The sequence below is a fragment of the Mycteria americana genome, chromosome 8 (genome assembly GCF_035582795.1).
Source record: "Mycteria americana isolate JAX WOST 10 ecotype Jacksonville Zoo and Gardens chromosome 8, USCA_MyAme_1.0, whole genome shotgun sequence".
In the NCBI taxonomy this organism is placed as follows: Eukaryota; Metazoa; Chordata; class Aves; order Ciconiiformes; family Ciconiidae; genus Mycteria; species Mycteria americana.
The window spans coordinates 35,754,224-35,776,468 of NC_134372.1; the positions used below are offsets into that span (position 1 = coordinate 35,754,224).

At 40.9% G+C, this 22,245-nt stretch overlaps 1 protein-coding gene across 1 annotated transcript; it reads right to left on the minus strand.

Moving 5' to 3' along the window:
* Window positions 1-16,799: 16,799 nt before the first annotated feature.
* UQCRFS1 (ubiquinol-cytochrome c reductase, Rieske iron-sulfur polypeptide 1) lies at window positions 16,800-20,131 on the minus strand. The gene is made up of 2 exons (XM_075510703.1): window positions 19,854-20,131; window positions 16,800-17,595 (listed from the first exon to the last, which is right to left on the minus strand). Exons 1-2 carry the CDS (start codon window positions 20,062-20,064, stop codon window positions 16,985-16,987), a joined length of 822 nt encoding a protein of 273 aa, XP_075366818.1. The 5' UTR covers window positions 20,065-20,131; the 3' UTR covers window positions 16,800-16,984.
* Window positions 20,132-22,245: the final 2,114 nt, after the last annotated feature.

Sequence of the window (22,245 nt, forward strand, 5' to 3'; positions counted from 1 at the left end):
TTACCTGACTTTATATTCCTCTTTAATTTTCCATAGTTGTACTGAACTGAGACATCTCTCTCGAAGCTGCTCTAGTTAATATGACTCAGCTTACCATTTCTATGTTCTCATTAAAGCACAGGAAGAATCTTATTTGCTTTTTTTTTTAATTTTTAGTAATATGTGCAACATCCTTTCTCATTTAGTTTTAGTTTTAATCAAAAAAGGAAAAAATCTGGTACTACAGAAAAGAAGTTGACATTGCAATAGCTGGGAATGAAATGCACGCTGTAAAAAGTGTAAAGCAAAAGATTTGTACGTAAATACCAGGGAAGATCTGAATATTTTAGATAGAAGAGGGACTTTCCAAATGACACTGGCAGCTTCTCTAGTATCAAAGCGTTAAAAAGAAGCTAAAGCAGCTTAAAAGCCAGCCTGGTATCCTCCTGCCCTTGGGCTGCAAGTTCTCTGGGCTGTACAGAGCGCTCTTGAGTGTGCATGACTAATTTAAATTGCCATGTGCTCATACAGCAATAGCCTTTCACCTTTTTATTATGTTCTACTCGGGGTCATTTGTACCTTCTGACATATCCCACAGTTGCACCTTTTTAAAGTTTCCCATGAGAACCCTACTGAAGTTGAGTGAAGGACATGAATCGCCTGTCACCACGACATTGGGGATCTGCATACCGAAAATTCTCCAGGGCAGGAAAATGTCTTTTTATTTTAATTACTGCTTAAAGTTCCTTACACAAGCTGATACATAATAATCATGCTCACCGGCTTTCCTGGTTTGTATTTAATATGGCATGGAAAAATGTATTGCTCCAATTACCCAATTTTCAGGGCCGTGGGGGTCTTTGCCTGTCTCCCTCATTAGCTCCCATTTCATATTACCTTGCTTCATTCTGGGTACTGGCACACTTGCTGCCAGCACAGCTCCACAGCTTCTTTCCAAGCCCCTGCGGCCACACGCCTCCTGCACAGGGCTGGTGCGGAGCAGCCAGGAGCTGCGTGCCCCCTTGCCGGCTCCTCTCCGGCACGAAATCCACCCACTGCGCTTAGAGGGCAGCACATCGACTACCTTTACAAATTAACTCCATAGCTACTGTTGGTTTCATCTTCTTGTTTTCCATAACGTTACTGGGTTGGTTTTTTGGTTTTGTTTGGGCTTTTTTGTTTGTTTGTTTCAAATTTTCTGTATGAGAGCAAATCCAGTCGAGGATTTGCAAACAGTGAGATGACGATGCCAGAGCTGAGGGTGTTGACAGAGCGTGTTCACGAAGAGAGCAATGCGCCATGCTGCTGCTTTGTATATAAACCGTGATGCACTTACAAAAAAGCACCAAGCCCCTCGGTTACATCCTCGTAATTCATATTCTGTCTGTGAACCAGGGAAGAGGATGTTGTGTTTCTAACCTACTTTGTTATTCTCTTCAGTAGGTCTAATATTTGCAGAAATGCCCAATTAGAGATAAATCTTTTCTAATTCCTTTGGATTTCATTGCAATAGTGTTAATCATGATGAATTCCTTCAGTACTTAAGAAAATCAATTGTCAATTAGCTTTTATGCGGAATTATACATTGTGGTTAGTCATCAGTTGGGCATTATGGCTTTATTTGACAACTATGTTATTAAAACATACAGTAATTCGCTTTTATTATAATCTATCTAAAAGCCAACACAAGTTTCAAAAATAATGTGAGCTTTGGAATTATAATTAGAGCATGTTTTATTAGGAATTGTTTAATAATGCAGTGGTACTGTTCAGAATTAATTATTTTGTGTGAAGAAAATTTAATTAATATATTATTTACAGGAACCAGATATTTTGTTTTAAATGCTTGAAGAATAATAACTGTATTAACAAGATTTAAATAAGTAGATAATCATTCTAAGGTAAATAGGCTTGATTAAATAATGAATGGTTTAAAAAAATACTTTCTTTTCAAAACACTGGACCAGTTTCTACAAATTTTTATTACCAGATGAAGTCTTGTTCCCACTTAATCTGGAGGTTGGTGCTGTACTGCAGGATTGGTCCAAAGTTTATTCAATCATTTTCATAAGCAACTTCTATAATACATTGACCTAACTTAGCTAATTCAGTAACGAAATGGTGCATCAGTATGTAATGTTAGCAACAAATGGTATTGAGAAAATGAGTGTATTATTTTCTAGCTATTTTGATTAAAGGCTACATGTTGGCTATAGTTGTGACAGCCTTTGTTTAAAAACGAATATTTTGATGACATTAAAGTAAAACATGATGGATACAAGCTGATCTCATTACTGCAGTTAAAACTGGGAAAACTTCAGAGAAGTTTGTGATATTTTGGGTATTACTCCCACCTGCGGTACTTGGGATAGCAGGGATCAGAACACTATCCAAAGAGCACAGTAAAAATGAAGAATTGATGCAAACCCAAATAGTATCCTATGCTGAGATAGTCTTCCTAGCTGTTGGATATCTCGAAGATCATCCTTATCTTGCCCAGAGTTATTTATTGACCATAGCTTTCATTACAGAGCAGCCAAGTACCAATAATCTAAAATATAAGCAAGTTTTAAAAGTCTATATTCAAGTTTTAAACCTTTTTGCTTATGAGGAATGTTCTTACTGGCCTTTTCCTGTCTCATTTGGGAGATGAAACGTGAGCTATATATTTGCTCTGGAATTGGCTTGGCTCTAAGGGAGCCATTACAGTTGCTATTCAAACCTCTGGATTCAGCGTATCTTAGAATTATTGTGTTGTTCTATTCAGTGGAGTATTTTAGTATAGGTGGTGCAGTGTGAAATCAGTCTGTATAAACCTTGGCTCTATAAACATTTTTACGCTGAAATCTTCTCTACAGTAATAATAATAACAACAATAATATTAGCGGTAACTGTCACCCACTATACATAGGGTACTTTATTCAAAGAGCCCTAAATAAATCTGTAGAAGTCTGTTGTTTCATCACAGATGTCATAAAATGAAGGGCAAATGATTGCCACCGAGAAAGATAATTACCAGTGCCACTGAGCTTGCTCTCCTCAGAGCTTAAGAAATTCTGTATGGGGTCACAGCCGGCCCACCCTATCTACAGCGTCAACCAGTAGCAAATGCTTTTGGAAAGAGCACAAGAAACACGCAAGATTAGAATTGTCCTTCCTCTGAGTTTACAGTCCCAGTTTCCAGCAGTCATCTCTTGTAGGCTTCTCTTGAATCAGAGACTGAGCCTGGAGCATTGTGTTCCAAAGCCACAGGTGGACCTTCCTCTATGAATGTTCTATACCACTTGTTAAACTACCTGTATTTTTCTGCCTTCCGCACATTCTGAAGCCATGATATCGCGTGTAATCCGTATTTCCTTTCTTTTGCTTTACATTTGTTGTTTGATGATTTATCCGCATGCTTTTTATTCCTTATTTGCCCTTTTATTTGTTGTTCGTTTTGGAGATGATCTAAATGGTGCATTGGAAAGATTTAACCGGTAGCTGAACAGTGTCTGTGTTAACGGCAGATGTGCTTCATCCTGAAACCAGAAAATTCTCCTCTGCTCCTTTAAGTACGTCTTTAAAAGAGCAGTGTTTTGAGCACTGTTAGTCAGGTTCCTGTGCAATCGCAGAGCTGTAAAATGCTTCCTGAGCATCTTCCCACCCACTTATTCTCCTTCCCTGCGTGGGGAGACTCATCCAACTAAAATTTACAAGCTGAGAAAGGGGATGGTGTTAAATAGTATGCCAGCAGAAGATGTAGCCTACTTCTAACATATGTCCTTAAGATTTCTGTCAATTACTCTTCTCCTCTGATTTGTACAGCATGAGTATACAGTGTACAGATGAGTAAGCATGAGTTTAAAAGAATTTAAATTCAGGTCAATCACTGCTCAAACATATTGACCCAGTGGGAGGTTGGTGCGAGTATGAAGAATCTGCAGAGCTTATGAACCAGTATAAACCTGTATATTGAGCTGGCTAGTGGTGGACTACATCACCTAAATCAGTTTTTCAAGTTACCCATGCTATTCTGCAAGGGATTGTATTCTGAGTATTGCCATTTCTTATCAGACAGCGTCATTCTACTGGGGTTAAAATGGTCATGGGGGAAAGGACAAGAGCTTCTCTACAGTACCCAGAGTCATGTCTAAATTGTAGATAGGTCATACCTAAATTGCCTTTCGCAGCTGAAAGAAAATGTGACTTTAAACCAACAAATCTGAAAAATATTATGTACAAGTATAACCATTTGGCAGAATGAGTTGGATATATCAAAGATTAGTACATAAATGAAACAGAAATAAATTATGCTGCATATAGAGGGGTTTCTGTGGTTACACTGAAGGACATTACTGGGGAGTCAGAGATTGCAGACGAGTGAGTGACAAGCTAATCTTGGCCTAAATAAAATATGAACCAAGAATAATGAAAACACTGAGACTGATGTTCTCACAAAGTGAGCTGGAAGAGTTTTATCAAAAACTACAATTAGTTGTCAAAAACATCCCTAAGCCATGACTTTCTTGTGTAGTTTAAAGACTTCAAAGCAGTGTGTCATTCAGGAATACACACTGCAGTGCAACTGGGATGCAGCTTAGAAGATAATGGTAATAGCAGTCTTTAAGATCCTTAGATGAAAGTGTTTTTATAAACATTAGTTAAATGAGTTGCTAAAGATAATTCCAGTCAAGGACTTCAGTATTATTTAATTGTTGCAATTTATTTCAAAATAGAAGTATCAACAGATAAATGTAGATTTTTCCAAAAGCTGCACGGGAAAACAAGAATGGCTTTGCAGCTAAGACTAAAGAATATAAGACAGAGACCAAATATGTGCAATGTTTGGATTTTTTTTTTCTCTCATGAAGAACAAACTGATACTGATAAAACTAATTACAGAATAAAATGGAGAAAACTGTTTTGTATTGTCCAAACAAATACAAATCAGCTGAAAAACATTCCCTTAAAGCTCACTTGGGTAAAGACAGTGAAAAAGCAGCACACAAGAAGCTGCCAAAAATGTTAATAGATTATATCTCGCCTGGGAGAAACATACTGATGATAGACTACTGATAAATGAAAGACAGCTAAAAACCACAGAATGAGGTAATTTCTGCTGCCTCTCAGCTTTGTGGAAGGGAAAATGGCTTCAATCTCATGAACATGATGGGAAGAAATGCAGTCACAGATTCAAGAGATTTTTCTTTGCAGGTTGCTAAATCTTCTCCACTAAAGGTAGAGAGGCTGTGACTCTGGCCATGCTGTATGCAGGGGGGCTTTGGCAATCAGGAAATTGTAATTCATTACTGTTCGTGGTGCATTTATTTTGCCACTTAAGATTGAAGGCCCACAGCACCATTCAGTTTGGTACTTAATATGAGACACATTTAGGCTACCATTGTACCTGTAGGATGATATACCTACTCCTATGTGCTACATGCTTCCATTGCAACAACGTATTTCATGCTGACTCTAGATCCATTTGAAGATATTTATGCTTCCTTTGTAGAAAAATACTGGATTAATTAAGACAATAATTATTTCTAGACTGATGGGCTCTGGACATAAAGCTTGCCTAACCCATAACCACAAGCTAGACCATGACTCCATGATTTTATTACTAATCCTCCAGACTTCTTTTAACCTACCCAGTTGATCAATCCTTGTGTTTTTCACTGGGGTTATGAGCGCAACAGAAGTGAAGGGCCCAGAGTTTGTAAGTGCGCTCACAGTGCAGAGCCCACGGAGCATCGCTCCTGTCTACGAGAGAAGCTGATGGATGTGATACCAACTGCAGAGCAGGTGACCTGCTGACATAAGTGGAAGTATGTTTGCCTGGAAAATGAAATGAACTGAAAAGGTAGAGAGGAGAAAAAATTTGGAAGATAAATAGCACTGGCAATGGCAACCTTTAGTGACCTCAGCGGAGCAGCCTAGAGATGACAAATTCAGGCTGAAAAAGGTTGATGATTTATAGACTGTATGTAAGAACGGCCCATATCTATTGATATGAATTATAAGTAAGGGCAGATTATCTGTCAAAATAGGAAATTGTCTTCAAAAACAAATGTTTCTGAAAAATGATTGGCACAAGGTGAGAAGATCTTTGTCACATTCAATTAAATGAAATGATCACGAACAACTCTTCCAGTAGGTTAAGAAAAGTGAGCAGGACAAGCTGAGTGGCACTGTGGTTATGGCCAAAAGAAAATTATTGGATGAATGTTCAGCCTTCCAAAAGCTGATACAGAAAATACTCTAGTAAAGATTAAATTATTACCTTCTAAGAGACTGACATATACTCATTTGCATGTACAAATATATATATATATATGTACGGGTAGGTTTTTTCTTTTCTTGTACCATAATGCAAGAGTTTGTCTATCAGACATACAATGTCAGATATGCCTTAGGAGCTAACAGCAATGTTTTATTTAGTTAGAAGCAACACAAATGTTTTGAAGCAGTTATTCATCTTTCTAATCAGTGTCAAGTACAGTGGCTAGGAGAGCAATATCTTTATTTTGTGCTGTAGTCTGAAGCAGTGGTATTAGAAGAACTGGAGAGAAGAGTAAATAGTGGCTTCTGCTGGTGGAAACATTAAAGTCCAAATAAAAACATCTAAATCAAAGCATATTACAAGTGTAAAAAGAAAATCATATTGACCTAAATATGCAGTCTTTTTATCAGGCAGTCAGAATTGATGTTGTTATAGGGAAAGAATAATTGCTAGGTCAGAATTTGTCATGCCGCTATAGGTACTTCAGTGGGAAATCTAGCCACATCTTGTTGTGTGTATTAAATTCTAGCTTGCACAAAACCTCAACGTACTTCGGGCCTTTGGGATATATACAATTCCAGATAAACTGCTAGAAAAGCTACTGAAACTCCTGATATTTTAGTACTTAATTCAAAATTACAGTTCAGTTGGAATGGAAAATAGAGGGAAAAACCTAGCTGTAGCCTGTGACAACTGACAGGCTGTTCTGTATGTAGGGGTGATGTCCTACAGGTGACTTTTCAGACTGACATCTGAAATGCTCTGTCACACTAGTTGCAATCCAAATGGAGAGCTCCATTTCTTTTTTTCAAATAGCAATGTTACCTACAGGGTGCTGTCACCAGCCGCCAGCTATACATGAGTTATGCACAACAGCTATGGTTACAAAATAAACTGCTTGGTCCAAACACAGACTAATAAAAAGCCCCAGTGCTGTTAACCTATGAAATAAAACTTATCTCATTTAGCTGCTGCTTGCTATTCCTTTAACTTCGTCAAATGTCGACAAGGGAGGATAATTTCTGTACACACAAAGTCTGTCCTCTCAGGACATATATTCAAGTGGTTTACATTATGTTTTTAAGTACCCTTTTTTAACCATTAAATCCACATACATACAGAATTTCCTAGACCTGCTAGGAAATGAGGCATTTCTCAATAGCTCTTTTGATCTTCCTAGGGCTGTGCAATCCAATAGATCTCCACAGGAAGCTAGCACTTTTTATTTGTGACAGGAATTAGAGGCTGACATGTATTGCAATTACTTGCAAATTATATGACTGCTCACAGAGGAAAATTTGGAGTTCTGTTACCATGTAACATGGTGGGAGTAAACCAATTCTGTCTGACACTACTATTAGATTGCTTGCAGAAAATTATGCACAGACATCTGCATATTGGTGATTTTTACTACAGAATTTTTTACTGAAGATAATTCAAATACAGGCTCATGCTAAGTCCTGAAGCAAGACCAACTACCATTTGTATTGCCTTCTGATCCCAGCTCTGCCTCTAGGTGTGTAACTACTGTTTGGCATGGGAGAGGACAAAGTCATAGTACAGTTGCCAATTCTGTAACTGGCTGACAAAAGACGTCAGCCATCAGTACTACATAATATTGGTAAATGTGGAAGTTATCTTCCCCTACTAATTCTACTGCCATTTATATAGACCGTCTCCCCTGTCTCACATTTCTAGCTCCTGTAAAAGCTAGGTAAACCCAAGTAACATATGCATCTCTACAGTGGTTTAATTCCAGAATTGCTTATTTTAAATTTCTAATGCTGAAAAAAAATGTGCATGGTATATGGTATATACAACAATACATGGTACATTACATTTTGAATATGCATTGCTAGAACAAGGCAATGTCATAATTAATGTCTTGAGGTTATTAAAATGTTATAATGCTAAATAGTTCATGAAGAAAATATATCACAGTTGTGACACAAACTGGTTGCTAATTGTGTTAGGATAATAAATGCCAACAGTTCTGTGTTTTCTTTAAGCAAGCCAAGTTATAGTCTGTTGTTTCTCTCTCACATTTCATTAGGTGCTAGTCATAGTTGATGCAGGATGTTAAACAATATAAGAACAACTCTAATGAGTCAGACAAAAAGTCCATATAGCTCAATATCCTACCTCTAATAGTGGCTATAAGCAGATACTAAGGAAAGAATGCGAGAATAAAGCATGCATTCAGTGATATTTCCCTCAAATTTTCTCCCTATCTTGCAGCTTCCTGACCAGAGGAATGTTTTGTAAGCAGTCATTTTTTTTCTTCCATTAATTTGTCCAGTCCCTCAGCATGAGAATTCCTCAGCTTATCCTACTCCTGTATCAAGAATTCAATTAATTTCAACATTATATTTTATCCCCACAGATTTTAATCTTCAAAGATAAAATATGATGCATTAAAATGTTACAAACCATCCATTCTTCTGTTTTCATAGATTCACATAGGTGTACAGCTGGAAGCCACCTCGGAAGGTCCCTGAAGCCCCATCAGTTATGTCCAAGCTGCTACTGACAAGTGTTCTTCACAATTTCCAGTGCGGACATTCCACATCTCTTTTCAAGTATCCAATCTTGAACTATTCTTAACTATTAAATATTCTACAGTTGGAAAGAGTCGTTCTCCTCCCCCCAGAGTCTCAATTAAATCTCTTTGCTTCTAGTTCAAGCCTATTATTTCTTGGCTTATACCCAAAGGTTACAGAGAATAGCTCACGTTTATCTATTTATATTTTTGTTCTGAAATAGTTTTAGAAGTGTTGTTGCATCTTCTCCGTCTTTTCCAATTGTTGCACTTAATTTCAGTCACATGTAAATTTAAGCATAGCTGTTGCAGTCCTGTGGATACTACTCTAATTGGGCCACTATTTTCCATAAAAAAAGCACTTCGAGCTACACATCATCTTCAGGTAATGCTTTACCAGTGATAAAGTAGGATGGGTTTTCACACCTTCCATATAAGTCTCCATCCCAGCAGGGCAGCCTTTTTCATCACATTATGGTCCTGTGGACTCATCTTCAGCTTGCGATCTAGTATAACCCCAGATCCTTTTCTGCAGATCTGCTACCTAGCTATTACTTCCTATCACAACACATCCTAGCTTTTTTAGAGCACTATTTGTCAAGATTATTTTTAATTCTAATCCTTTTTTCATCAACGTTTGCAGCTCTACCCAGTTTACCACCATATGCAAGCTTTATAAAGCTCATTCTCTCTTCTGACATCTAGTTCATTAACAAATATACTGAACAGTGATGGACACAAACAAGATTCTTGCAGAAGTCCTCACAACACGTCTCTTTGGTCTAACAGGGAACTGTTGGTAATTCATCTGTAAGAGCTGTTTTGGAAGCAGTTGTCCTCTACAATACTTCCACTTATATCAGCTTTCTTAGTAGGCATGAGAATGTCTTGTGAGATGGTGTGAAAATCTTACTTAAAAGTTTCATAGCTACTGCTAATATCCCCGTTTTCAAGTCCTGTTACCCTATTATAGCAACAAATGTGATGGCTTTGACATGATTTGTTCTTGATAAATCCATGGAAGCTATTACTTACCACCTTATACTCACCATGTACTCACTCACCATATATACTCACCATATACTCACTCCAGCTGCTTACAAATAGGATTATAGCTTTATTTTGTATTTTAATATGCACAAAATCTGAATTAAGGCTTTAATAAATTGAAGCATCATTAATTTTGAAAATTTAGTATTAATACAACTGTTCACCTAAGGGACTGCATTATGTGTTATGTGCCATAGCTGTTGTCCTCTCACAATTCCTACACAAATTTTCTAAATACAGTGAGCCTTGTTGAAGTGCCTCCTTTTCCTCCTCCCATCGCAAACACTATCAACAAAGGATTGCAATACATCCAGTAGGCATGGGAATGAGCAAATTGCACCTGGCTATGCCACTTCTACGAACCCAGGATTTGATAACATGCACCTCAAGGCAAGTGTGTTGGCAGTGGCTGGGGCTAGGAGATGGAAGTGACCAAACTATTTTCTGAAACCACATTCCTCTTGATGACATTTCCTTCTTCACTAGGAGGAGTTATCAGTTTTGTCTGACTTCTCAGTTATAGCTGATTGTTTCGCTAAATTGCTAGATAAGTGGTAAATAAAAATTCTCCCTTTAAAACACAAATACCTAAGGCTAAGTAATGTTAAATATGGCTGCTGGTTAACATTTCTTAGTTATTGCCCTTGTTTCTCGCAGTATGGTCTCTCCTAGAACCCACCACACAGACTCTGATCATCTGCTGGGGATGCTCAGTCAGGGTAAAAGCGTGAAGTTAATGGAATGGTTGCACTACCAGCTCCAGGCGTCCACCCTAAGCACCTACCCAAACCTGGCTTCCTCAGTAGTCAACGAAAGACTCCTCTTGGGGGGCTTTATGATATCCAAGTCAGACTTAGAATCTCAGTGCCTTTCTGTAGGGTTGGCCTTTAAATTCATCTGGCAGAATCAGGTGTGTCAGCTGAACCGTATACACATTCCAACATCCTGAGCCTGTTGTAATACGGGCAACACACCATTTTTTGTACTTGTTCACTTACTTCAAGTACAGGAACTTTGTGTTGTCTGAATCCATTTGAAAAGGAAAGGGAGAAAGCAATCTAATAGTTTCCTTCTTTCATGGGGCACAAAGAAAATTATACATTAAAATTAATATTTGCATGCACATGGGATGTGGGTTGTTCAGAAAATAGGCTGGACACAATGGTTTTCAATTGTCACTGACTGCTACTTGCATAAATTGAGACAGAATCCCTGAAATGAATGACACTTTTATTGTAAAGCTGGTGTCAGACAGAATTCTGGCTCAATATATCCAGATATCAGCATTATGTCAGACCACATTGTAGTCTCTGGTTAATACTGCTTAATTCTAGGACTCTGTTTGAGTTCTTTGTCTTACTGTTTTATTAGTGAATAAGCTTATACTACTTGCATCTTGAAAATTTTCTGTTGGGCTTTTCTGTAGTTACAGGAACCAAAGCTGGGAAGGTTTGTAGGCTCTAGTTTAACACTGAAGATCTTGGGGTTTGATGGCAGCTTGGATTAGGGTAACTAAATGACAAGGTATTATGCAGCTTAAAGATTTCAGAAATACCACATTCAGGATATGCCCAATGCTCCTGTGCCTCTGGTTCAGCTTGTCTGCATCCTGGGAGACTCATCTTACAGGCAGGAATGCAAAATAAATCCAGCGGGCTGTAAAGGGGAGCTTGCCAGGCTCTAGTTGTATGTGCCCAGGGAGCACGCACAGTATTATCCACTGGAGCACTCTATGTTGTTGTGGTTTGCCTTTTTGATCCCAGGAGGAGTATGGGAATGCAGAAAGGTTGTCATTTTATCTTGGGAGTAGATACCAACTTTGCAAGCAGAACATATATGTATTCTGTTTGTTTTTCTCTAGAAGTATAATGCAATGGTATCATTTGAAAAGTTGAAATTGTAGGTGTGATCTAAATGTTTTGAAATATTGAGGTCAATATTTCCTTGTAGACTTTACATGACATCATTTTGCGTCCATGTTACGATAAAGTCTTCTAATTACACAGATAAGTTCTTCCTCTGCTTTTAGTGCATAAAAGTGCTTGCATTTTCCTTTAAAATTTTTTTTAAATATTTTCTGCAAGAATAAAGGCTGTTATATTGATATTGTTACAGTAGTTTTTAAAATGTCGTAATTATGCTAAATAATTTGTCAAGTGCAGCGTATTACATTTGCAACTAGCTGGTTGTTTTTTGGACAAAAGTAGTTCTTGGAAGCTGCTCCCTCTTCATTTGCTGCTGTAGTTGCATAGGGGTGAATTCCCAGCTTGCAGGAAAAGAAAGGGAGGATGCTCTGGAGTGACACTCTGGAGGCGTGAGGTATATCCTGCTTGTGCTGTGGTTCCTGTGTGATGTTGCAGTTCCTCTAGCTGTTTGCAGATGGTCATCACGTTTCTCTCTCCTCTTCCAGATTTTTAACTTAAGATCGTGATTTGCAGGACTGTCAAGTACTTTTAATGGTAGTGGAATCAGTGAGAACTCTATTCTGAATATATTAGGTGCTAGAGCCTGGGGAACCACCCCAAACACCACCAGATTCTAGGTGTATCAAAGCAGGCCCCCAGATTAATGGATACTTTTGATCTGAGCCTGTGTAAACAGCATATTTTTAAAAGGTTATGATGAGAGAAAATTTGGATTTTCATGGTGATTGCAAAATGCATACTGGTCAGCAAAACTGCAAGACTTTAATGGGCATGAAGTGCTAAAGTCCTTCAGAGACAGGATCACCTGCATTATTAACATGAAAGGTATTTTTCATTTAGCCTTCTCTTCAAAACTATTACTGAAACATAAGGAAAAGAAATTACTTGAAAGCAGGAAATCTGGCACAGTTAATACAGATCACAGCCAGAGCTTCCCAACACTATAAATAACCAAAAAGTGTCTTAGAATGTGAATCATTTGAATAATGAACAGTGCTACCAACTCTGTGGAGGATAAAAGCGATTAACACGTAAAATAAACATCATCTGTAGGTAGCTGAGAAAATCTTATCCATGGAGGACACCCAACCTTCAGTAGCTTTAAACTCTCTCCTTCCATCTATAAATTATTTACTTTTTCCTTTTTCAAGGTTGGAGAAAGGTCATTATTGTTCTATCACTTGTCACTTCTACTGATGAGAAAGGTACTGCTCGGATGCTGAACGCTCTTTAACTGGGGAACTGGCTACTGCGTTCCTCAGATAACACCTGAACTGCTTAGGAACTCTCTTTATAGAGTTTATTCTTCATGTAGGTTTTGTTGGTGATCAGTGGCAAGAGTGTCCTCGGTAACTGTGCTGCAACATGGCCTTTGAGAACGCTGCCTCATCTGGTTTGCAAGAACATACATTAATGACTGTACAGAGGCTGTATGGGAAACTGTCTTCAGTTCTGACAAGTGGACCTAACAAATCAGAAGGGTTAAAAAACTACGTCATTAGCCATGAAAATGACTTAATGTTCTGAATTTTCATTTAGAGTCTCTGCATTAATTATTCCTTTGACAGCAGTAACCATTAAAAACATTGCCTCTCTTCTAAAGATACAGAAAAGGAAAGACAAAGCTTTTGAAATGTCAAATATTAAAAATTATGTTTTGATTTTAGTATCTTTATTCCCCTTATCTGAAGAGCTTTTTTTATTAAATAAACATGAACTCCATTCAGTGACTTCATAAAGACTGTTTTGTTCTAAAGGAGAAAAAGTAGCTAGCTGAGAAGAAACAGATGTGTGGCTGCTGCTTCGTATCTAAGAGGCACGCAGATGAAAGGCAGGCAATGCAGCTCCTCTTTCTGGCATAGGCTTGTGCTTTACAGCTTCACTGCTGGAAAACGTCAGGCCCCAACACTGATCAACCTGGCAAACCTGTACCAGCATCAAACTTGTCCTTGCTTTTAGCTCCTGCCACCCTGCCAAGTCAACAGCAGCGAATGATGCTGGCCTGGCTGGCCAAAGCAGCCTGATCGCGTGGCTGACAGTATGAGGCACAGGGAATAGCGTGAGTTTATGCTGCCGCTCGAAAAGAAAACCGTACGGAGCACAGAGTTGTCCTACACAAATATGAGGAAACCCCAGTCGTGAAGAGAGAATTGAGGCTTCATGCATTTTTGGAAGGGGAAAGGTGCCCCGTTAGCTTCGTGAAATCCCTGAGTTTGTTCTTTGTTTTCACTGGCAAACAGTTTAAGCGAAAAGGATCTGACGTTAGGAATAGAGCCCTGGAAAGGCCATTAGTGAAGTGGAGGGAGTCAAAGTGGAAATACATAGACATAGTAAAGCCCAGCAAGCGATTGTTTCTTAGGAATACAATGAATCTTCAGAATTTAATAAAATATAGTGGTACTTTTCTGTGTACTTGAACGCTTGTACTTCCAGCCCCACAAAGTACGCTAGCCATGAAAAGGGTAACGTATTACCCGTTTGTCTGTGGTTATGTCTGTAATTAGTGGCAGTACTGAGAGCTCCTTCCAAGGACATCTTGGGCCACAAGGTAATTATGAGCTCATTGCTGGCAACCAGCACAACACTGTGTGGAGGTTTACCCTTGCTTGAGTCACGCTTCCCCCTTAGGGAGTTTGGGCCTTCTGGGGCCTTCTGGAGTTTCTTGTCCCAATAACTGGACATTATTCCTTGCAAATCACAGCGTTGCTGAGGTTGGAAGGGACCTCTTGAGATGATCTAGTCCAACCCCCTTGCTCAAGCAGGGTTGCTCAGGACTGTCCAGTTGGATTTGAGTATCTTCATGGATACTCTACAACACCTCCAGCCAACTTAGTCTGGTGTTTGGCAACCTTCACAGTAAAAAAGTGTTTTAATGTGTTCAGATGAAATTTCATGGGTTTTTTTTCATTTGAGTCTGTACTTGCAGTACCAAACTGTGAGTGGCTTTGGAGATTTGAGGCTGTTAACTTTTTACCTTATTTCTCAAATTCTAGTAAATCCTGATTCTTTTCTAAGGCACGCTTGGCCCATTATGAATTTTTTTTTGCCACTTTAAAAGTACAAAGCCTTTAACTGAAGAGAGGATGGAGACTATCCCATCTGCATTGCCTAAGAATCAATATTTCAGCTTCTTCAACTATTATGTCATCAGTCGGGTGAAAAAAGGCATTGCTGGTGTCTCATGTTTACAGTAAAAGCTGCTGTTTTGTTCTCAAACGCGTTCAATGTCAGGGTGCTGCATTAGCTGTAGAATGGTAAGATTCGATCGAGTCAGTTTGATGTAAGTTAAGTAACAGCTTATTCTGTGCAAGTAATTTTATGTGCGACCCTTTAAGCCCAGCTGTGACGTAACTACTCTAGCTTTCACTGTGTTCACTTGTCAACTCAGGAACTGCCCTGGCCATTCCTTGCTTTACAGGGGGCAAACTTACTGGTACCACAGTTACTTAGTGATTATGTAAACAAAGGTTAGGACTAAATAATGTAACCTGTAGGCTAAAAAACATTTTTAAGATAAGGTAAGGGTAGCTACTTGAGAAGAGATGAGCAATGCTCTAATGCTACTTCAGGAGTTACCAAGCTTCTTTTCTTGAAATACAAAATTTGAGGAAAGATCAACCCTGTAATACAAGGCACGTACATGAATACCTATTATTTAGATACAAGTTTGGGAACATCTCTTTTAGTACTGGTTTAGCATGATCCATTTTACCAAAAAAAGTTCTTGAGGATGTTTTTGTGGACATAGTGATAAGGTATAAAGCTTAAACCTGTGAAATGGTGTAAAATGCATACCTAAGAACTTCTGTAGTAATCTATGGTCTTTTTTTCACTGAATTGTCTGAGAACAGGTCAGCTATATGCATCAATATTCTAATTAATCCTGTTTAAAACTTCAGCTTTAACCCAGCTGTCATCACAGCTTTACATGAGGTATACATGAGGCTAAGCATTCCAGACCCAGGGAATTCTGAGGATTGTGTTTTCTGTTTTGCAGCTGGAGGAGCACATTACTGCAGTGCAAGATAGAAGCATTCAAAGAACAGCAGTAAAGAACGCAGAGCAAAGAGGAATGACAAGGTAGTTTGGTGGGGTTTTTCTGTTGTTCTGGAAACAGCAACCTTGTTTCTCCTCATGTACTGTAGGCAATTAGTTGCTAACTTTGTTTTGTAGTGGCAGGACCAATACTGGTTAAAACATCTATTTCAGGCTGCATTTGTTTCTCCATGCCTTCAGTGTCAGCATCAAGGTAAGAGAGGTTTCAAAGTTTTGGCCTTTATTGAGCTTAGCCTATAGGCAATATGAAATGGTAATTTTCACGCACATCACGGAGTCTTAAAATATCTCTGACGGCAACACAACTTTTTGCTATGTCTAACATTAGAGATTAGTCCCGACTAAGTGGTTCTTATGATTTATTTTTCACCCTCTGTAAAACTTGGATTTCCCTTTTCACTTCCTTCTCAACTTACTTCTTTTGGAAAAGTGTCACAAATTTTCCAGTGTCCTAAGCACCTGATCTGATGTTTGGATATGCATAAGATCAAGACTTATCTGCAAGTAAAAAAATCATTTTGCAATTCTAACATGACACACCACATCATCAAATTACATTGCTACCATTCTAGGTAAACAATTATAAGCTGCCTCTGAACAATGTAGAAAAGTTTTCTTTCTAGGTAGGTTTTTCTTTACTCTTTCCTTCACTTCCTTTGAAAACAAAAAAATATACACTGGAAGGAAAATGATCACATCTTATAGGATTCTATATGGAAACTTACTCCAAACACTGTTAGAAGTTCATAGCAAGATCTTTTTTAGATCTTTTTTCTTCCCATCATGCAGTAAAAACAAAAAAAATGCAAAGAATGAAAATATGTGGTATTAAGGAAAAAATGGCTCTGTAGTACAGTGTCTATCTTGAATCAGCAGCCCTTCAGGAGGGCTCCATAAACATATTCTGGGTCTGCTGTAGTATCTCTTTGACAAGACACACTACAAGTCAGTACACAAATAAATACACGTTATTGTAAGTCAGGAACAAGTGCTCACTCCAAGTTTTTATTAAAATTGAACACAGGGAAGTATTCGAACATACTTCTGGTTGAGAATCTAGACAGCTAACATGTTTTCAGGATCATCGGGTTTTATAGTATCCCAGAATCTCAGTTAACCCTTTTGAGTGTACATTCACAGGAACATGAAAGTGAGCAAGCACCGTGTTATTCAGCCAACAACCACTAAATCATCACCAAGAAACTGGTAAGTCGGAACCTCAAGGTTATAGGGAGCGGGACCTTTCCTGATTCTGCCAGAGGCATCGTAATGGGACCCGTGGCAAGGGCAGTAATAACCGCCAAAATCTCCAGAGTTAGCAATGGGTACACAACCAAGATGAGTGCAGACACCTACTAATATGACCCATTCTGGTTTCTGTACTCTGTCTAAGTCATGCTGCGGATCCCTCAGTTTAGACAAATCAACTGCAGCTTCCTGATTAATCTCTGCCTGGGTTCTGTGACGCACAAAAAGGGGCTTCCCTCTCCACTTGAAAGCCATGTTCTTGCCTTCTGGAATGTCAGATAACTTGATCTCAATCTTTGACAACGCTAGCACATCAGCAGAGGCACTCAGGCTGGAAATAAACTGGGTGACAACATTCTTAGCAGTATATGCAGTTGCTACACATGTCGTTGCAGTCACCAGGTAGGAAAACCCTTTTCTAGCTTCACTGCTGCTTTGAGAAGATGTGGTGGCATCTAGCACATCTTGACGACGATAGGCAGAGAAGTCCGGTACCACGACATCATTATGGACGCAACGAACACTGGCAGGTGCTGCAAGAAAGAGTATGAAATGACAACAGTTTCAGGTAAAAAATATTATGATGTATTAAGTTACACTTTTTAAATTGCATTTTTGGAATAATGGGTAAAAGTTATTCCGAAGTTTGGGTAGGATTCTGCTAATTATACATTTCAATTTTAAGTTGCAGGAAAATGGTTTCCAGAAGGTATTTTTGGTAGATGAACAGGTGATCTGTGAAATCATTTTACCTATTCTTTGAAAATTACACGAAGCCTGGTAAGGGTGCAGAAAAATCTGCGAGAAGTTCTGGGTTTAAAGTGAACTGTTTTTTTCAGAAGATTTCAAGGAAAAACTCCTGCAGGATACCACGACTAGCTAAGAAAAGGCAGACCTGTTTTCCATTCAAATGTTTCCCTGAAAAAGACCGCTGTGAAAAAATTTGATTTAGTAAAGTTTGCATATCTGTAGCTTAATGCTTTTGTGCTTTCCTTTGACTTAAGTAACTTCTATGCCTTTAACAATCTTAAGTGTGTGGTTAAGCATTTTTAACATTAAAAATGCAGTACCAGGCATCCCCCTTTATATTAAACTGTTGTCAAAGCTAACTGCCCCGGTAAATAATTTTTAAACCTACAGTCCCCTATTTGCCAGGCTCACTTCATAGAAGGATTTAGGGATAAAGCTAATAACTATCCAGTTCCCAAGCTTTTCAAGTGGGATTCCCATGTCAAACCTGTGTGCTAAACTAACAAGATGTGATGGCTAACTAAGAGGCCTTCCATTAGTTTCTCCAGCAAAAGAAAGCTGCTTTCCTCCATGAAAATCTATAAGCCAAAGAAAAGAACATGCCAAAGACAGAACATATTACTTGCCAAAGTGCAACCTCTGTTATTTGGAAAGAACTATTTAGTCTTTATTTTTTCCTAGCACTTAGCACAAAGTTAACAGAGGTTAATAAAAACCACTCTCTCAAAGTACTTAAAATAGCTCTCAGAGATTTATATGCAATATAATGGGGAAAATATTTACATGTATTTACAAGTAACTCAGCATAGAGAAGGTATTTGCTGTAGGATTGTAACTGCAGAGAAATTAACCTACAATTCAAAATTCTGACAAAGTAAAGCATACTAATTTATTTCAGTATCGAGACTTAAAATGTTTCACATTTAGTAACAACACTATTGATTAACTTCTCAAAATTCTTTATATTCAGTGAAAAGCATGCTTGATGTTAATTAAAACTAAGAGTAAGACTAAATGTCAGCTACATTAGTTATAGATTTGTAGAATTTTCACCTGAACATGTCCTTTACAGTTGAGGGTCAGATGAAGTATATAGTTCTAATCACTACAGAGCATCTTCCACAAGGCACTGCCATCTCCAAGACTTACAAGAATATCCTATGTCACAGTATGAAGCAAACTGTTACTACATGCCCGGCATCAGCAGATAAGGGCAGGCGTTCTCCAGGAAATGCAAATCGGTCTGTTTCATGGAGAACCACTGCCCTTTGGCTGGAAGTCAGGTCCTGCAGGAACGACTTGGGACTAACTTTACGTGCCTGATGCTTTTCTGAACACTGCGTGAACTGGGGGCAAACAGAGGAATCTCAAAAGAGGAAACGGTGATGGTTTTGACATAGTGAACTCACCGTTAGAGCTGTTTTCCTGCAACAGTGAAACACACCCTGTGTTCTCACTGCACATCTCTGCTTTGATGCCCCTCAGCTAAATACCTTATTGAACTCATCAGAATTTTCCTGCCTCTTCCCAACTGCAAAATAAATATCCACCCGACAGTCACCAAAAGGAAGCAGGCTTTCAAGTGCCCTTACCTATACACTCATAACCGCGTGTTACTGTAACGATGGCGACTTGGAATCAAACATTCTTTTTTAAAAAGCAGCAAAAGCCAGACCTCTCCACTAACGCACGACTCTGCTTCCCCCAGCCTGCCAGGCCGCACCTCGAGCGCCGCGGCCGCCCTCGCCAGCCGCTGCGGCGCGTCCCCTCGTCTCCGCCGCCGGGCACGGGCCGAGGAGCGGTGGCCGAGGAGCGGTGGCCGAGGCGGCTGCACTCCCGGGCGGCTGCGTGCCTGAGGTCGGGCGCCGGCCCGGCGGTGGCCGCCTAAGCCCCCGTCCCGCCTGGGGTGACGGCCGGCCCCTGGGCCCGGCTCCCGCCCGCTGAGCCGACGGGACGCGGCCGCCGCCCGCCCCCGCCCCGAGCGGCTCCCCCGCCGCTCCCCCAGGGCCCGGCCCGCGGCGCCCCGACCCCCGGCCCGCACCGTTGAGGCTGGCGCCGGCGACGAGGCCCCCCCGGGCGGACCGGCCGTTCATCGACTCCCGGCAGAGCAGAGGCCGCTTCACGTCCAGCGGCACCTTCTCGGCCCGACGCGCCACCGCCGGCGCCAGCGGCTTCAGCGGGCCGGGCACGGCGTGCGCCGCGGCCGACAGGTAGGGCGCGAAGGGCCCGGAGCGGGCGGCCACGGACAACATGGCGGCGGCGGCGGCTGCTGAGCCGGTCACCGCTGCGACCTTCCCGGCGGCGGGAGACCGCGCACGCGCGCTGACGTCACGCCAGCACGCGGTCGCGCGGTGGTGGCGTCACAGCAGCGCCGTTGGGTGATGGTGTCACCCGTCACGGCGCGGAGGGTGGCGCTGCTCCTGCCCGCCCTTCCCCGTGGCACGGTCGCGGCCCTGCGGCGGAGCTGCCGCTGCGGCGCCGGGGATCCCGATCCCGGGGAGCGCGGGAACGTCTCTGTCCTGCCGGGACCGCAGCTGCCCGCGGGGGAGAGGGAGCCCGGCGAAAATGGCGGCTGCGGGAGCTCCCCGGCTGGAGCAGCCCTCGAACCGCGCGGGGGGAGCCCCCCGCGAGCGGGACCCCCCCATAAAGTGCTGTGCTCGCGGGAGCGGTCGGGTGCAGGCAGCGAGGGGCCTTAGGAGGAGCGGTCGGGGGCGCCCGGTCCAGGGACGCGAACTGGGGTCGTGAAATCGTGGGGTTGACATCAGGCTGGATCTGGTGGCGTTTGTGGAAAGGGGAATACGGCGTGGCGGTGACGCAATGGGTGCCGTGGTTTTGATAAGTAACAAGGCTCGTGTGGCTTTGCTGTGGTGAGGCCGGCAGGCAAGCAGAGACCGTTACAGCATATTCTCTTGCCAAGTTGGTATTGTCTGTCAGTCAGGAGCTGTAAGAATTAACCTTAATTCTTTGCTCTGCTCTTAATCTCTTACCTTCCAAGCGTTTTTCTTTAACCTCAAGATACTTTTTTTTCCCCTCCAAAACCTTGGCCGCATTACCTGCGTTAGCGATCAGACCTTGAGGGTGAGGAGTACTTTCAGCGTACAATGTACAATGTCAGGTACAGCGTACAGTGTACGGGGTCAAGTACAAACGGGTCTTGATCTTTGCTGAGTTTTAGGGGTTCTCAGGAAACATTCTGTATCGGATTAGCCCAAATACACGGATTGCTTTCTTTTCAGAAGCTACTGTCTGAAAATATCCCTGCTCACTGTGTCCCAGGTACAAGTTTCATCTCATGCTTTCTCTAAGAGTTCTTGGGTCCAAATCTCTGGCTCCGTCTATTACAGGTAGAGTAACTTGGGGGTGGTGATGGGGCTTACCCCGCCCGTGCCTGTCTCCTGCCAGGTCTGGGGCCAGCTGGGGAAGTTTGTAGCTGTCTTGTTAGTGCTGTTAACTCCAGACTCAGTTTTGGGTTTGGTACTCCGAGGAGGTCTATTCACATAGAGTGCTTCGGTTGTTGATTTTCCTCTTCTTGGCATTGTCTCATTTCATACAAAACAGTTAAGCACTATTACAAACACACCTTTTTTCTCTTTTACAATAATTTTTTATTTTGTTGAGGTATTTCTGCTTAATATTTTGAAAGGTTAGTAGATGTATTGAAGTCCCATCCTAGAACACCTCCGATGATACTTGTGAGCACATTTAAGTCATTAAACTTCAGAACATTTCAAAGAAGCATTCAGGAAACACTGCGGGGACACGAGTGGTCCTGTGCCTTTTCTGCAGGTCACGGATTCATTTAAACAAAGCAATGTGATCCCAAAACACCTTGCGGGGGTTAACATGTTCTCTTCCCTTGCTACTTTTATGATTTGGAGGTGTGTAAATACTATTCAGAAACATTGCTTGAAAGAAAACTGCCACTTCTGGGATAACACATGCCCTTTATTATTTCTCCTATTCCTTGTGCAGTGTATGGGGTTTGCCCCTTTTTATTTATTTGTTTCTTTTTTCTTAGCTTATCCATTTAATTTGTCTTTTCACAGTCCTGCTGGATCAGTTGCAGAGTGGGAAAAAACTTGAACTTTCTCAGCTTGTCATAGGAAATTGGCAAGTGATAGATTTTATATCAAGTTTGAAAAATGCAAAGCATGTTTTACAATACGCTTGTTGTGTTCATAACCACGTTTCTGGAGGCAGCCTCCAGCTGCCACAGCTCCAGTGTTTTCCATTGCTCGTCAGCACGTTCAGTCTGGAGCTCAGGCTGCTGGGGAAGTCAAATAGTTCCCCAGAAACTCATTCTTATCATCAGCGATTAGGAGGGTGAAGGAACACAGCAGCTGTAATTATTGCCAAAAATATATTTCTTCCCTTCTCAATCACAGACGCAGGCTGAGATGCAAACACTTGAGCCCAGTTTTTGTCTTCATTCA

What these genes read in the sequence shown, in the direction of transcription:
- UQCRFS1 (XM_075510703.1), bottom strand. Translation starts at nt 20,064, where the DNA reads ATGTTGTCCGTGGCCGCCCGCTCCGGGCCCTTCGCGCCCTACCTGTCG. An exon ending in CGCCGGCGCCAGCCTCAACG is followed by an intron (nt 17,596 to 19,853) that starts GTGCGGGCCGGG and finishes TCTTTCTTGCAG; the next exon opens with CACCTGCCAGTGTTCGTTGC.